The sequence below is a fragment of the Falco rusticolus genome, chromosome 9, assembly GCF_015220075.1.
Source record: "Falco rusticolus isolate bFalRus1 chromosome 9, bFalRus1.pri, whole genome shotgun sequence".
Taxonomy (NCBI): domain Eukaryota; kingdom Metazoa; phylum Chordata; class Aves; order Falconiformes; family Falconidae; genus Falco; species Falco rusticolus.
The window spans coordinates 49,297,599-49,313,568 of record NC_051195.1 but is presented as its reverse complement, the minus strand read 5'-3'; the positions used below and the strand labels follow the sequence as shown (position 1 = coordinate 49,313,568).

The following is a 15,970-nucleotide window of genomic DNA, read 5'->3' as shown; positions in this document are numbered from 1 at the left end:
GTTAAGGAGAACCCAGCTCAACACAAAGGTTACTTGCTAGACAATTTTGACCAGCAGGCTCACACAGCTCCTAATTATTCCTCTTGAAACACTGGATGAATCTGAGCCCATGACAGTCCCACCTCTACAGCTAAGGACATATGCCGATTTCCATGTGCACATGAAATTGTAGAGTCTGGGGCTGAAACTTTCTGTATTAGGTCTTTAGCCCTAAAGATGCTGTGTTTGGCAAAGTCTCCAGCTATTCTGAAACTTCAAAAAAAATCTCACAGGCACTCCCCTTTTCCCTTCTTCCCCATCTCCTTCCAATCATTTGCACATTCTTAAAATATATGTAGTGCTTACCAGTGCCTTTGAAGACAAACACATGTTTTTTCTGGTAAATGGAATGATTGAGTTTAAAGTGGTTTTAATATAACAGACAGACCTCTGTGTCAAAAGATCTTCATAAGCAACAGCAAGTATGACACGAACAGTGAAAGGATGAAAATGGTTGAGATAATACCGTTAATTAACTCTGGGCACACAGTATGGTTGTGAAATATTTTTAAATAAAGTAAGCATTATCTGAACTCCTTTGGTATTGTGGTAAACCATGCTGCCGCCAGGGAGCAACTCCAAATCTAACTTGAGTGAAGTTCAGAGTGAGAAATCACAAGTATTGAAGAAACCTCCCTTCTTCTGGGGGAGGTGCTCTTCACACTGCCTGTCCTGCAGCACCTTCCACTGACTGATTTGTGGCTGAAAACAGCAAAAGCTTTTGTAGCAGTCAGGGCCAGATGGAAAGTGCCATATTGGCAACATCAACTGAGACAGATGGGAAAGAGGGAAAACCTGCCTAGAAGAAAAAATGATAAACCAATCACACAATCACATACAAAAATACTTTAAAAACAATCTTTTTGATCTCTGATCCAAGGAAAATATGCATACCAGTGGTTCAATACAGGGATGCTATCTTGCAGCAACAATAATGTCCTTGATTTAGAGCAACTACAACATGGAATTCACTAAACAACTACTGCTGTAAAAGGGGCTTCTTCTACAGTGACCACCCTTCCACCCCACCTTACTCCTTATCATTACATCCAAGGTAATTTACCTAATTTCATAACTGTGCCTGAATCTCAAAAAGCATCATCTATTTTCTGACCTCAAAAAGCCATTAGAAGCGGAAGGTACTTACTACATGCAAAGAGGGGCTCTGAGAGTAGGGAAGGGGTTTCAAAGTAAGGAAATAAAACCAGACATTTTTCTACAGTAAAACAGTTATAAAGTCAGCTTAAGAGGAAATGCAAAAGCTTCCGAGACTTATAACCTCTTAAGACTGCACTGATGAACTCAATTCTTTTCTGGAATATATTGTTCCACTTGGTGAATCCAACAATTGCAGATTACGTTTTAATGCCAGCTGTTTATTTTAACCTCTGACTCAGTTAATCTCTTGCAAATTTGGGGCTGTTCAAAGAAAGTTAATAATGGGATGCTAGAGAGTTGATTAATTAAAACTAAACAGAATCACAGCTATACTGACTAAAATTAACAGAACCTTTGAAAAATACAGACAAAAATCTAACCATAATAGTAGTTTAAAGTCAAAAAACTCTAAAAGCAATATAAAAATCTAAGCACCAATATTAACATTGACTTATATTGACTCAACAATTTTGTTTTGACAAAATATCTGATTTTCAGATTAATTTTACCATTTTCTTGGGAACAAGAAATATACACACGTGTACACTACACCCAAGCCTGTTGTAATAGTCTAAGTGAGAAAGGAAAAAATAAGAGGAAGTGCTATGAGAAAACCAAGATGGAAAAGACTGATCTGTCTGGTCTCAGCTCTTGACCTGGGTATACAGTGTATTTCGAGTTTTATTTAAACTTTGGCAAAAGACGTGACTTCTGCCTTTCACCCTCCTAGAGGAAAACTGCCACGCTACACACTCCACTTCCATGTTGCCGTCGTAAAAGTAAAAGCTTTAACGTCTTCTCTTGCTATAAGCACAACAGCTGCCTGTGAAAATTGATGTGAACAACAGGTTCTTCTGGAATGAAATCTTGCTTGGTCAGGCAGAAATAAGTCAAATGTATTGGACTTGTTTATCTCTAATCCAGCCTTTACTGTTCGTTTACTTTGAAGGCAAATTCTTGACTTCATCACAGAACAGAAATTCACTGACCCAAGAACAATTTGAACAAATTTAAATCATATTGGTTTCCTCCTCCTTTTCTGCCTCCTACCACTCTTTTCCTTTTTAATTATCATGATTAAGACTCACTCATTGCCAAGACTGTGGAAAAACACAGTGAACATCTGAGTTTGCGCTCATATTTCTACAATCACATTTAACAATAAAAAGTAATAGATCTTTCATTTAAAGGTGAAATTTTGTTCATCACTCATTTACCTAAGAGCAAGAAAGATCCTAAATTGCTGTGACAAATGAAGAACAGCATGTTTCTGGGGAAGAGCCCCTTTATCTTTAATAACCTGCATTTTAGAAACAGTAATTCAATCTGTTAAGAAATCGATCTCAACAGATTAAAGGATCCAACTTACCAGAAGCATCGCAGAGGTTCCATTTGGCCGGGATAGCTGGATAGACATTTCAGGGAACATCCTGTCAATTCGATTGATCACATCATCAACGTATCTACCAAACAAACCAAAACAACAGAATGAACACACATGCTCTTTGTCACAGACTCAGATTATGCTCCGTTTTACCAAGGTCCACAGGACTTTCCTGAATTAACTTCTCTTTGGTATCTGCATATTCTTCAAAAACGCATGCAAGCATAACTCAGAAAGTTACGGATAAGAGGAAACAAACCAAAGCCCCATGTAAGTTGATTTGAAAATTACTTTTCCCCTAAAAAGATGCACTCAATTTTTAGTCCAAGTCTGTCAGCCTCAAACTCCTGCCACCGTATTGCTATACCCCTCTAGGAGTCAAAGGATACCTTATCAAAATTCCTTGTCCAGTGTAGGAATTCACAGCATGTCACCTTCTCACTCACTCTCTCTCTCTGATAAACTAAACAGATACACGTTTTATCAAAGTCTTCAGACTGTTCTTAGGGGGGGTTTGTTCTGAATCCTTCCGCTTTATTTCATGCACCGGTGACACTGAAATTGGCCAGTACATTCCAGGAGTTCCTCCAGGGTGGTCAAACACAGAGGTAAAATAACATCCTTTCTGCTGGGTATGATCCCTCTACTTATGTGAGCCACGGCAAGCTGGCATATGGTTGTCTGGGTTCCTGGTATCATGTTAAGAGCTGATGTCCATTAACAGTGAAAACTTCCTTTCGGGGACCTTGTTTCCCAGGACACACCGCCCCATCCCATGGGCATGTGTCACATCCTTCAGCCGTTCCCCTGGACACATTGAAATGCGCAGTGTAGCAGTTTATGTGACAGTCTGTATCATCTGTGCATTAATTCCTCCTCCCATACTACTTTCCAGTTCTCCCGAAGCATGCAGAAGGGAGGAGCACTACTGCCTTGTTATCAGCCGCATCTACAAACTCTGCCACTTGATCAGATCCATGAACGAGTTTATCGATTAAACTCTTCCCATGCTAACCTATGGGCTCTGAAGAAACAGTTTTGGAAAAACTGGTTGCCCCACTCAGAATAACAGTAGAACTGAAAACATCTAGTTATTTCCCTGTAACCTGTTTAAATAAAGGCAAAAAAAGTTAAATTCTTGCTCTTCAAAGTTATTCTGTTCTACTGTTAGTTGTTATCCCTCCCCTCTGAAAAACGGAGGGTGCTACGCTCCAATTGCTATTTTGCAAAGGATTAAAAATCATCAGAAAAAATAAAATAATATCAAGGAAGCTAAACTTACATGGCTGGTAAAGTCAACCCACTTTTGAAAGCAACAAAAGAATGAAATTAGTTATGACAATTTTGCATAAAAATCTTAATCCGCACTTCTTGTGCAGAAAAAAGTTTTCCCATTCACTTGAATGACTCATTAACAGCTTGCTTGCTGATAAGCAAAGTCAAAACATCCATAAGCCAAGAACTTCCTTAGCACAGTGGAAGAGCAGACGCGTAAGACAGAGCTTCAGGATGAGTAAGCTACACATTGACAGTACGCACCTAACTAATTTTAAACATTACTGAATCCTATACTTTTTTTATATAGCATGAGACTTTATACTATTCCGTAAATGCAATTACTCCAGGCTCTGCAAATAATTTCAGCTATTGCTTGTGCGTGAACAGAGACAACTGATTGTGAAACAGGCAAGGAAAGATTCCGTGTTTCTTGATTATTTTGTGGTTAGGGATGTGTCTTATAGCCTTGCATGCTATGACACAGATTATTGCATAACATCTCTAGTTTTCCAAGTTTGGGGCAATAAGAAATCAAAAACAAAGAAAAGATGAAGCTGCATAAAACAAGACACTGAAATAGTCTATAGGCATTAAGGAAGGAAAAATCAAGTTATTTTAAAATCATATAACCAACAGTTGGACTTGGGCATTTAATCTGCTTAGGTCCTTTTGAAAAATCCCTGTGGACATGCAGATTTACCCTTTGAAAATGTGATCCAGGCTGGCTGAAGTTAATCAATTTTTCAACTCTTTCTTAGATATGATTATTTTTTAAATGTAAAACTTGTCCTGATCACATGCCTTAAAACTTGACCCAAACCCAACTGTCACCCTGTACTACCAGAGCAATGTAAAACAGAACAGGGAATTCACAGGAAGCTCATCACAAGCCAGTCCTTTAAGTGAAATCATCCATACAGTAAAATATAAATCTTCTGGTTTGTATTAACCAACTTCTAGAAAGAACTTAAAGATTAGTTACTACGATACTTCGGAACTTAGAAGCCTGTTAATTTTGTACCACTCTTCATAGGTCAGCTGACAAAAAAAAAAATTTAAGCCACATATTTAAGGAAATATAGCATTTTCCTTTGGCGAGGTTCAGCAATTCTACCAGGACCACCCAACACCGGTAGCCTTTTTCTTCTCTTTGCAGTCAAAAGGATGTCAGAGAATATCCAACACCGATAGATAAAAGAGCATCAATGTACATATCACTGTTTTGCCCCTTTGCCTTTTTTCAAGTGGACATCAGGGCTTCACAAGGACTTATCAGAACAGAAGGATTCTTCAAAGATGCATATATAATTACTAAATTAGCCTGACTACATGGCAGCCTCAAATATGAAATGACAAACAACCTAATCCAAGGCAAAATTCTTCTATAGATATGCCCTTCAGAGAGGACATCTGGTAAAACATCTTGCAAAGGGATGGATATGATAAATCAGATGCAGCAAAGTAATGTAAAAGTGTAACTGGTGATGACTTCAGAGAAAACTGAAGAACATATGATAAAGACAAGATAAAGTGCACTCTTGAGGCTGTCTGGAAGGAGGGTCAGAGAAAAAGCTGCTGTCTGGAACTTACTTTGCAGAACTGAAATACATTAATTTAGTGCCAAAATAAGCAGAGTCACAATCTACACATCTCTGTCCAATCAGTTGTAGCTCAAAAATATGATAGTTCCTATTTATGCTACAGAACCTCTTACGCTGTCTTGGAGAAGCATGGCACTTAAGGAAAGTCTAATTTTACTTTGCCAATAAGCACTTCTAACTTTTAATGTACTTACCACGTCTCAGTTTTCTCCTACTTACAAAAGATGCTGGTTGGAACAAGCATTTACAAACCCAGAAGAAATAACTCAAAGCGGGGAACAGTAAATGGAAATAGATTTGCTCAACATTTGGCATATCTTAATGTTAAGAAAAAAAATTCACGGAATTCTCAGAATTGAATACAAGCTGAAATTATGTGGCGGTAGCTTCTCTTCTTGTCCTAGAACAGGCATTGTTCCACCTACGAAGGGCTGAATACAATGTCTAGACAAACTCCCTCCCCACTGCTTCTTTATCATGCGAAGGATGCTCAAAAAGTCCACTAAAGGTCACACCCAGTAACCCCACATTCAATTACAGCACGGTACCTAAACTCTTTATAGACAGAATTTGTCTTACTTATTCTTCTAGGCCTCAAAAGGCGATACATTAACACCTTATAATTGCAACATCCTAAGTTAGACCCATTCTATTCAAAAAAGCTTCAAGAAATTTCATCGACACCTGCGTCCTAATCCAGATCTGTACGCAGCCCAGTCAGAAAAGAGTGACAAACTGGACCAACAGGACTTCCGACCATTAAATCACATCAAGTACTAAAGCAATTTTGCTAATGTAATTTTACTGCTCGGAGGGAGGATATTTAAAGAAGCTTCAATAGCAGGCTTGTACCAACTTTCCTCTCCCATTTTTTCTCTTCTTTCTCTCCTTCATGACACAGATTCATGATTTTTAAGGAGGATTTCAAATTGTATTTTTGAAAGAAAAATCTTTATTTGAAAAAATAATAATAGTATCATTCAGGGCTATGCATCTCAATGTGCAACTGAACCAGCCAGTAAGATCAGATCTGATATCAGATTCTCTCCAAAGCTGTCAACCCTATAAATCGTTATTTTCATTTTAACGTAGTAGAATACCTTTTTTCTACAAACATGCTATATTAATACTGCAAAAGTCAAACCACAACAATCTACTTCATGCATATTAGCAAAAACCAAAGTTAATGCAAAATGTTACACTCCAAATGAGGTCTTGTTATGAACATACAAAAAAAAAAAAATCAACATTAGAATAAAGCAACAGAGATTCTTTGAAAAATCTCTCTGCCATCGTGCCAGTAAGCGTGTACATAAATCCTTTAGTCCCTGTTAGACGAACAATGCCTGGAACTGACAGAAACCATTTTTGAAGCCAGTTCAAAAATACTGTTTATAAGAGACTAAATGGTTATGCAAAATGCTAAATGAGAAGTTTCAGACTAAAACATCAGGTTGACAAGGTAGAAATAATTCAGGAACCATCTTGGTAGATAAATGGTCTCATAACATCTCTTCGATTCATGTAAAGGCCCCCCAAAAGACAGTAATACAGAAAAGTAATTCATTATAAATGCCTTCCAGTTCCACACTGGACAGATGGCTTAGTTCTCTAATGTGACCTCTCTTTTTTTTTTTTTTTTTTTTTTTTCTATTTTTACTGGATTAGATCCAGCAATCCAATGTTAGTGTGATGTTTAACAGCTTAGACAAGATTTAAATAGCATTTATCCCACACAGTGTTTAACTTGCATGCTGTTCATTTTTCCACTCAATACAACAATTTAAAGACATTTACCAAGATTTAGAAATATAGATATTAATAATAATTTTTGAGGAGGTCTTTCAGAAGAAAGAAGATATTTGCTAAAATGATCTTGGGGAGACAGAGGAGAGAGGGGGGAAAATACACATTTGTAATATAAAAGAGCATACTCCTCCTTATTTACTCAGTGGAAAACACCAGATATGAGATGAAGAGAAACTCTACGATTCTGTTGGAATGTGGATTCATGATATTCTGGACAACACAGGGGAAACTCTCCACAGATTCTCTCACTTACTAGCACAGTATTTACATGCTCCCAGATTTTATTTTTTTTTTTCCAGTTACTATTTTCAACACAGCTAATAATTTCTTTTCACATGTCTGGTATTTCAGAAACATGGGCTGGCCCTGCAGACTCTTACTAGCATATGCAGTGTTTGCTAATGAAGGCATCAGTGCAAAGAGCTTGCCTGCACTCTACCAAGACCTAGGCAACAGCTATTTTTCGCAGAACCAGGCTCAATATATTATTTACAGCTTTTAGCAGTGGCAGAATTTTAAATATTACAGATTTTCTAAAGAGCCTAAATAATTTCCAGGCAACCTGATTAGATAAGTATTTTTTGAAAACATACAAGGTATTCACAGTTCTAGGATGATTTATTAATCAGTGAATTAAAGTTTTAATCTGCTTCAGCTACCTGCTGAGCAAATCTCTGCAGGTAGCAAATTCAAGTTGATAGAAGGCTTTTCAGAAGCATCAGTTAACAATAGTTATTGAAACGGTGACCTCTGCCAGCTTTTGTGCAATGACACTTCCTGCTTGGATAAGCAAGGAAGACTGTGAAAAGAAATTCAACAACTCTCACGCTGAGAAAGTGTCTTAAAGCCTCAAGACTAAATCAGACAGCTGGCACAAACCATGACATCTACACATCAATCCTGCAAGTCTCTGCCTCTTTCCTCACATTCCACAGGTTTTACTGGGATTTTTTAATCATTAATTTAGGCTCTTACTCTTTTCTTCTGTAGATCTTCTATAACAATGCTCCAGTTTCCTGGGTCCAGTACTGAAATCTCTTGCTTGTTTTGACCAACTTCGCCAACTACAAGCTTCCTTGCCAGGCTGTCTTCTCTTACAGTTAACACTGTCTTCTTGTCCTCTCTGAACAAACTGTTTCAGAAGCTTCCTGTTTCTTCTCACGCAATTTCAAAGTTTCTGTTGGTGGAAGACTCCAGCCAGACTCCTCCTGGCTCACCTTTCCTTCTGTTCCCTTCTCCTCTGCACACTAACTCTGTCTCTTCTACTCCTTAAATGCCTCTGTTCCCGCTGTAAAATCTTTATTCACAACACATTATGAAGAAAAAATGTTGCCTCTTTCAAATAACTGACTCCTAACGACCATGAGATAAGCTGAGGGCCGAAGGGACAAACTTGAGTCTTCTCTTGAGTTATACACAGTTCTTCAATCTTGGGGCTACAACATATGAGCGGTACAAGGGAGTTTCGGCCGTGGAGTGTCTCGGTAACAGGAACCCACAGGTGTGGAAAGATGCAAGCCAGAACGTGTGGATTGTATTGCCAAGATACCTTGAACAAAGGTCCTAACAAACGAATTTGCTAAGATTCATACCAACTTCACTCCATCCTGCAGAGAAGTGAGACAACATGAACCCGAAAGCGCTGAAAGATTAAACTCCAAACCTGAAAGGAGACAGATTTCCACTTATTCTTGCAAGTCAGCTTGTGTTCAACTTTGCTATGGATGTTATTTTGGTCATAGAGGAAATACATTTCATTATTGAGTGGATGCAAAAGATTAAGTTATATGCCTAAATAGTCTAGAAGTGTTTACATATAAACACAGGGTGGTCTGCTTCAAAAGCATATGCACATATAGCTGTATCAAACACTTAACCATCTGCACTTCTCACTCACAAAAGGCCAAACCTGGTACAGCGCTTAAGGATGCATGTGAAGTCATTTGGACAGTTCTCTAGGAGCCAAGACAGAGTGTTTAAGGTTGAATTTACAAAGACGTTTAGAAACCTGAGGCTGTGATTCAACAATGTTCAGTCTTCAGCACCAATAGTGACATAAGGCACTGACACATCCCTCCCGCATGCTGCAGCATACAGCCCCCTCAACTGTGCTGTGCTGAAGAGCTGGATCACACAACTGATCTGGCTTTAAAAAAAAAAAAAAAGTAGAAAAAAAAAAAGAAGAAAAATGTATTAGTTTAAATCTAAACCGGTTTCATGATTCAGCTCCCTGAGTGGCTGCACACACTGTGTTCCAGCACAACTCCTGCTGGGACCATGCATCATGGGCCAGGAATACTGAACACTGGAGTCATCCTATTACAACAATAAAGTATTGTTTTATGATAAAAAGTGTTATTCTATTGTTTATACAACAAAAACAATTCTGAGTTCTTCAGTGCTATTGTGAATCTACTGACAAGTGATGTGGTGTAAATCTGCAAGGAATGTCCTCAAAGGTACAAGCTGACAGTGATGGCACAAATGCATGCAGGTTCTCATGCTGAATGCTTATGAAAATGCAAACCTGCCCCTGACTCAGTCTCTGGACATCTGCATGTCTACATTAAATATGAACACCTCTTTAATGCATTCTGAAAACACATGCTGTCACTGCATAGATTGGTTTTTAAGACAGAGCGAAAAGACATCTGCTCGCAGTATCAAATTCCAGTGCACCACCTTAAACAGCGTAACTTTAATAAAGAAAAGTTCAAATTGCAAATAGAGACCTTGCAATCAAATTCCCATAGATATTTTATTAGACTGTTGAAATAACTTTCTTTGTACTTATGTGGAACATTCTTCAAAATGCTTTTAATTCATAGCAATAATCAAGAGAGGAACATGGATATTAGATTGTGTGAAAGCTGGTTAACAAAACAAGCATGCATCTACTTTACAGTCATCACCAGGATCTTGTCTGAGCCTGTTACTAGTCTGTGCTTTATGGAAAACATTAACTCCTTTATTCATACCTCGACAGGAAAAACAGAATTTCAGAAGCAAGACCTCACAGCACACATGTATCGTTCGTATTTCCACATTTTCATGAAACTGGATGTTGCTCTAAAGCCCAACAGCAAATGCTAGCAACAGTAACTTTCAGGGGCCTGGAGGAGAATGAGAATATTTCATCAGTGTTCATCTACAAAGATGGTTCTTGAACTACTCCTAAATTGTCAAGCAATTTGTGCCCCACCTGTTAGCCTAATTTGCACACGCACACACATTTCCATACAGTAAATCTGTGCCAAAAGTCCTCAGGAGAAACTCAAGCCAAGAGACCCAGCTAGCCTTTAGAAAATAAAATAAAACAAAATGTTTGCACAAGCTACACGCAGTTCTCCCCCATGGGGTTTCAGGGATGAATAATCCCCACCTTCTCCATTACCTGTGGTTCAGCAGAGATCATACGAGGTTGCTTGGGTCTGCACCAGGAGGTGAAACCACGGCTCCTGCACTCGCTAGTCAATCACAGCAAGGGAGAGAGGATTAAAGGCTGACATGCTGATGTTCAGTAAATACCAGACAGCGCTTTGACAAAGGCCTCAAAATAACACACCAAATTCAGCCCTGCTTCCAGAAAAGATGCGATGGGCTGGTTTTCAGCCTGCCTGCCCAGCCAGATTCCCAACAAAGTAAATGGGGCTCCCTGCAGGTGGGAAAGGTCCCACTGTGCGGGCAGACTGCCCGACACGATCCCGACACGGCACATTACTCCACGCCGTCGTTCCTGAATTCAGTCTTACAAAACTAGATTTCAGTACTTGATGTTATTTTCAGCTCTGCTACTGAAGAATTACTTGAATAGCAAAGTCTTCTCACTTACTTTCTTTGTGTTTTATTTCTCCCTCAACAGAGAAGAAATGGCAGTACTTACCTCCTTTTATGAAAAGCAACAGATGATGCATGATACCTATCATGTATTCTGTTCCTATCAAAAGCTGTGAGATTTTACCTTTGGGTGGAGAAACTGATGAACAGGAAACATAGCATGTTGTGCACAGTTAGACCTTTTTAGACACTATGCTTGACCATAGGACAAACACCGCTGAAAGGAAGAGATCCTTCTGAACATTTATGTTAGGCACATCAAGTCCCAGAACTTACTGAAGGCAACATGATTTCCAGAAGATGGGAGGAAGGACAGGAGGATTAAGGCTATAACCCTCTGGAGAATGGCTAAGATACCAGAACAGGAGAGCAGAGTTGACCATTTCATAAGACAGGTTTTGTTTGTATCAGTTAAGTTACCAAAGCCCTGACATTTTCTGCCTTTAAAAAAAAGCATCCCCTACTTAACTCACACTCTGATGGTTTGCAGGCAGTATCATGTGGTTTTAAAACATTATTTAAATTTGCAATGGATCAGCACTCTGAAAACCTGTCTTGCTGGAATTTCTCATCCTTACCATATGTTTCTTTTAACTTCACCTAAAAACACAGTAACTTATCATCCCTGCCACATCTGCATCCACATAGCATCAGCACACGTATCAGAGGTTCAGCCTTCGTTATTTAATGCATGTAGGGTGTGTGATGTTGTACAGTTATTAACACTATCATATCTAATGTTTCATGTCCTGTTAGAACCTACTGGGATGAAGACATTCAGCTTCTACGCAAAATAGCTTCATTCCTACAGATCCAAGCTAAGTGCAGTGCTATTACCCTACAACCTGCACCAGGCTCTTGCGTATTTTGCAAGATTTCTCAAGCTCGTAACCATGCTAACATCTAAACAGTGTCCTGGTTTCAGCTGGGGTAGAGTTATTTCTCTTCTTAGTAGCTGGTACAGTGCTGTTTTGGATTTGGTATGAGAACAATGTTGATACCACACTGATTGTTTTGGTTGTTGCTGGGTATATACTAAGTCAAGGACTTTTCAGCTTGTTAGGCCTTGGCAGTGAGAAGGCTGGAAGGGCACAAGAAACTGGAAGGGGACACAGCCAGGAGAGCTGACCCGAACTAGCTAAAGGGATATTCCACACCATAGGACATCATGGTCAGTATATAAACTGGGGGGGAGCTGGCCGAGGCCAGATCATTGCTACTGAGGGACTGGTTGAGCATCAGTCAGTGGGTGGCAAGCAACTGTACTGCACATCACTTAGGTTTTTTTCTCCTTTCCCTTTGGATTTTATTCTTCCCCTCTCCCTCCTTTTCATTATAATTGTTGATATTATTACTATTGTTTTGGGGGTTTCCTCCTATTTTGTTTTAATTATTTAATTGTTCTTATCTCAACCCTCAAGTTTTGCATTCTTTCCCCATTCTCCTCCCCATTCCTCTAGGTGGAGGGGAGCAAGCAAGTGGCTGCCTGGAACTTGGTTTCGCACCGAGGTTAAACCACGACACGTGTTTAAATAACAGAAGTGCCTGAAGGAGAAAATTAGGGAAGAGAAAAAGCACAACCAAAAAACCCTCATCATAGACATGAAGGCGTTAAAAATACGGCCTCTGTCATTGCATTCAAGCCCTCAGTGTCGTATTATCATATTTCTAATTTTTTTCCTTTAAAATTATGTTACTCTTACAGAAAAACATGTTGAAATACATAGGACTAGGAATCAAAGACTCAGATTTTACGCTTCACCAATAGACTTCAAGCAGTCACTCAAAAAGAGCATCCACTTCAAGATCTAGTGCTTTATTAAAATTATAAACTATGGCAAAAAGACAAGAACTAGCACTAGTTCTAAGGGTACTTGGAATACTTGATATCAGCCTTTAAGGACACTTAAGATCAATTTGTTCTTCTGTAATTAAGAGGGAGATAAAGGTGAAGGAAACAGAAAAGATGAGATACTGTAACAAATGATCGCTTGTACAGCCCAGTGCGATTTATTACAGAAACTTTTACCAAAAACCCATTTCAACTTTTGTGATCACCTACTTTAAATATTCTTGAGGGAATGTCATAATTAATCCTGATTTTCTTCTCTTCAGGATTATGCTCTGACCAAGTATTTCGATCTGCCTGTGATACTACAGAGATAAAAATCTATCTTAAAACTCAGAGGTTTATCAAAAAACTCCCTCAAGGTCATCTTGACAATCCAGTATGAAAACTGCATATAACAAGTACAATTAGGCATTTATAAACTCAAGACTCTCCCAGCATAAACACTTTGGAGAGAAGCCCTTCAAAATATTATTTTCTAAAAAATACACTTTCATCACTTCTGCCTCCAACATGACAAGCTGTTCCTTCGGTTGGGATTTTTTATAGGGCTCATGGAAATTAATTGCATGGCTTCCGCTGAAAGTCAGTGTGGGGGAGGAGGGCTAATTCCCTTAAGCAAATTTTCTGGAAAAAAAAACAACCCCAAAACAAAAAACAACAAAAAACAACAAAAACCAAAACCCAAACCAATTTCTCTTAACAGAGTTGGTTAAAGGAAGGGGCTTATCATGGCAGTTAGTCTTGGACTTGCCAAACACAGTCCAGACACCTCGGCAAAGTGACTGCAGAAACTTGCTGCACCTTTCTGGCCATCTTCCCACTCTTGTAATCAGGTTCCCTCTCATTTGTTATTTCCTTTCACACACAAGGATCAGGTGCAACCACAGCGGAGATTAGACAAGCTTTATGTTCACCGTGGGTTTTTAAACGCTGGAGTCTCCGCTTTGCCTGTGTTCCTCCCCCGCGTGGAACAGGCAGAGCAGAGTTTAAAGTACTTCACAGGGCTGAAACCTGGGCTAAAGCCAAAGCACCACCATGGCAAGCCCATACAGTTCTGCCCACGAGTATATTCTTACACCTGCATCACTTCACCTGCAGAGCTTCCCTAAAAAACAACACACGAAACAGCTTTTATGCCAAATATATGTAAAGCAGAATAACTCCTTCAGCACTACTGTGTCTGGTGCCATCAGGGAGAAACATGAAGCCTATTAAAAAATAATACAATTCTGTTCATTTAAGTACACTAACAGAGAAAACTGCTCAAGTGAAAAACAAGGAATGAAGATCTCCTTAGGTAAATACAAACATGATTATTAACACTGCCCAGCTTTGTTCCTAGATACGTTTTGCTAATTCTGAGCATCCACTTCATAAATATCGAGTTCAAAACTTGTAAAAGGCAAATTCCTTTGAAGACTTTTAAGTTGGTTACCCAAAGTAAAGAAATTCCAAATCGTCACATAATTTCCAACAGTAAATAGGTACAAATTAAAACAGGAACAGTCTCTATGTGTTCACAGTCCTTAATTAAAAAGAAAAAGGAACACAAAAAGACAGACTGCCCACTGCAATGTGAATGAGTGACATGAAATGATCCACCACTGGATGCGCGCGTACATGGTCACAAGCAAGAACTCAGACTCTGCCAAAGAGCATCTCAGAAGTTCTGCTACAAAAGGGACAATAAAAGATTTCTTGCAGACTCTGAAGACAATACCAGACTGATCAACCTTTTCTAATCAGCAGCCTGTCTCGCCTGTCTGTCAATGACAGTGTCTCCCAGCAGGGAGTGGTTTATTATTCTAATAAGATGCTCCAATAAAAAGAGGGTCAGCTATGAATCACTACCATGAGAAGATTTAATTAGATTTTTACACGGACTGAAGACATTCCCTGCACACAGACAAAATTTTAAATATGAACATAAATGATAGTGTATTTTAAGGCAAGGTTACTTTCGGGGGTTTTGTTTTAAATTCACTTTGTATTTTTTCTTTTCTTGAGATGGCTGTTTACATTCACAGTTACACTGTCCAAGCTTAAAGGTTTCTTGTGAAAAAGAGTTCAATCACTTTTTTTGCTTAAAAACTCTCTAGGCAAGTCTTCTGAAGTATTGCACCCAGAGAGCTCTGTATTTTCCTAGGAAAAGGTCTGATGATAGCATAAACAAAGAAACATATCCAATTAAAAAACAAAAAACAACAAACTCTGCTTCATCACAGAGTAAGTTACAAAATAGTTCGATATCAAACATTTACAACATATACCAATGTATTATTGTAGTACGGCGTTTTAATGAAATATGCTGTATAAAGAAGAGAATGAGACTTAGCTATATCAATACATACAGGTGCAAACTACCTGTATTAGCAGACAGAACTTTCACTACCTGTAACCTTATATCAAAGATTTTTCTAAAGGCAACCAGAGGAGAGCTGAAGTCAACCATGAGGGCCGGGGCTATTACAGCTATTTCGATCGTTAGGAAACCGTTATCTCAAATTCATGCCACTACCAGGATGCGGGTTCACCTAGTTACAAGACAGCAAATTATACGATTAATTATCTAACATGTAGGCTACTGAGAGTCAACCGGTTGAAGCGGATCCTTTCCAGAAACAGATAAAGTATTACCAAATCGTGTCTATCACCTCAAAAGACTGTCCTGCAGTTATTTTTCTAAACATCAGTGAATTTGCAGATGTTCCAAGGGATCTCTCCATTCATGCTCACTTTGCACTCACTGTATTGACATGCATTCCTGTATTTGAATTGTTTAATCTCCTTCACTTTTTGCCTAATTGCAATGATGCAAGTGTTCTGTAGACTCAAAACACTTGCATTGATCTAATGTCAGACACATTCTTAATAGCACTTCACAGGTATTTTTAAAAAGGAGACAAAAATATTAGCCATTGATTGTATTGTATAACTATTTGACAAAAGACACGAGACAAACATTGTACATCATCTCCGAAAAGGAGGCATGAAAAGGGGAAAGCAGAAAAA

General features: G+C 38.7%; 1 protein-coding gene across 1 annotated transcript in view; it reads right to left on the bottom strand.

Moving 5' to 3' along the window:
- The window catches only part of MED27 (mediator complex subunit 27), a 94,105-nt gene that overhangs the window by 26,062 nt on the left and 52,073 nt on the right, over positions 1 to 15,970 (bottom strand). Inside the window, exon 4 of the mRNA XM_037400171.1 lies at positions 2,567 to 2,660. Coding sequence (XP_037256068.1) covers positions 2,567 to 2,660 — 94 coding nt within the window. The remainder of the gene's footprint in view (positions 1 to 2,566; positions 2,661 to 15,970) is intronic.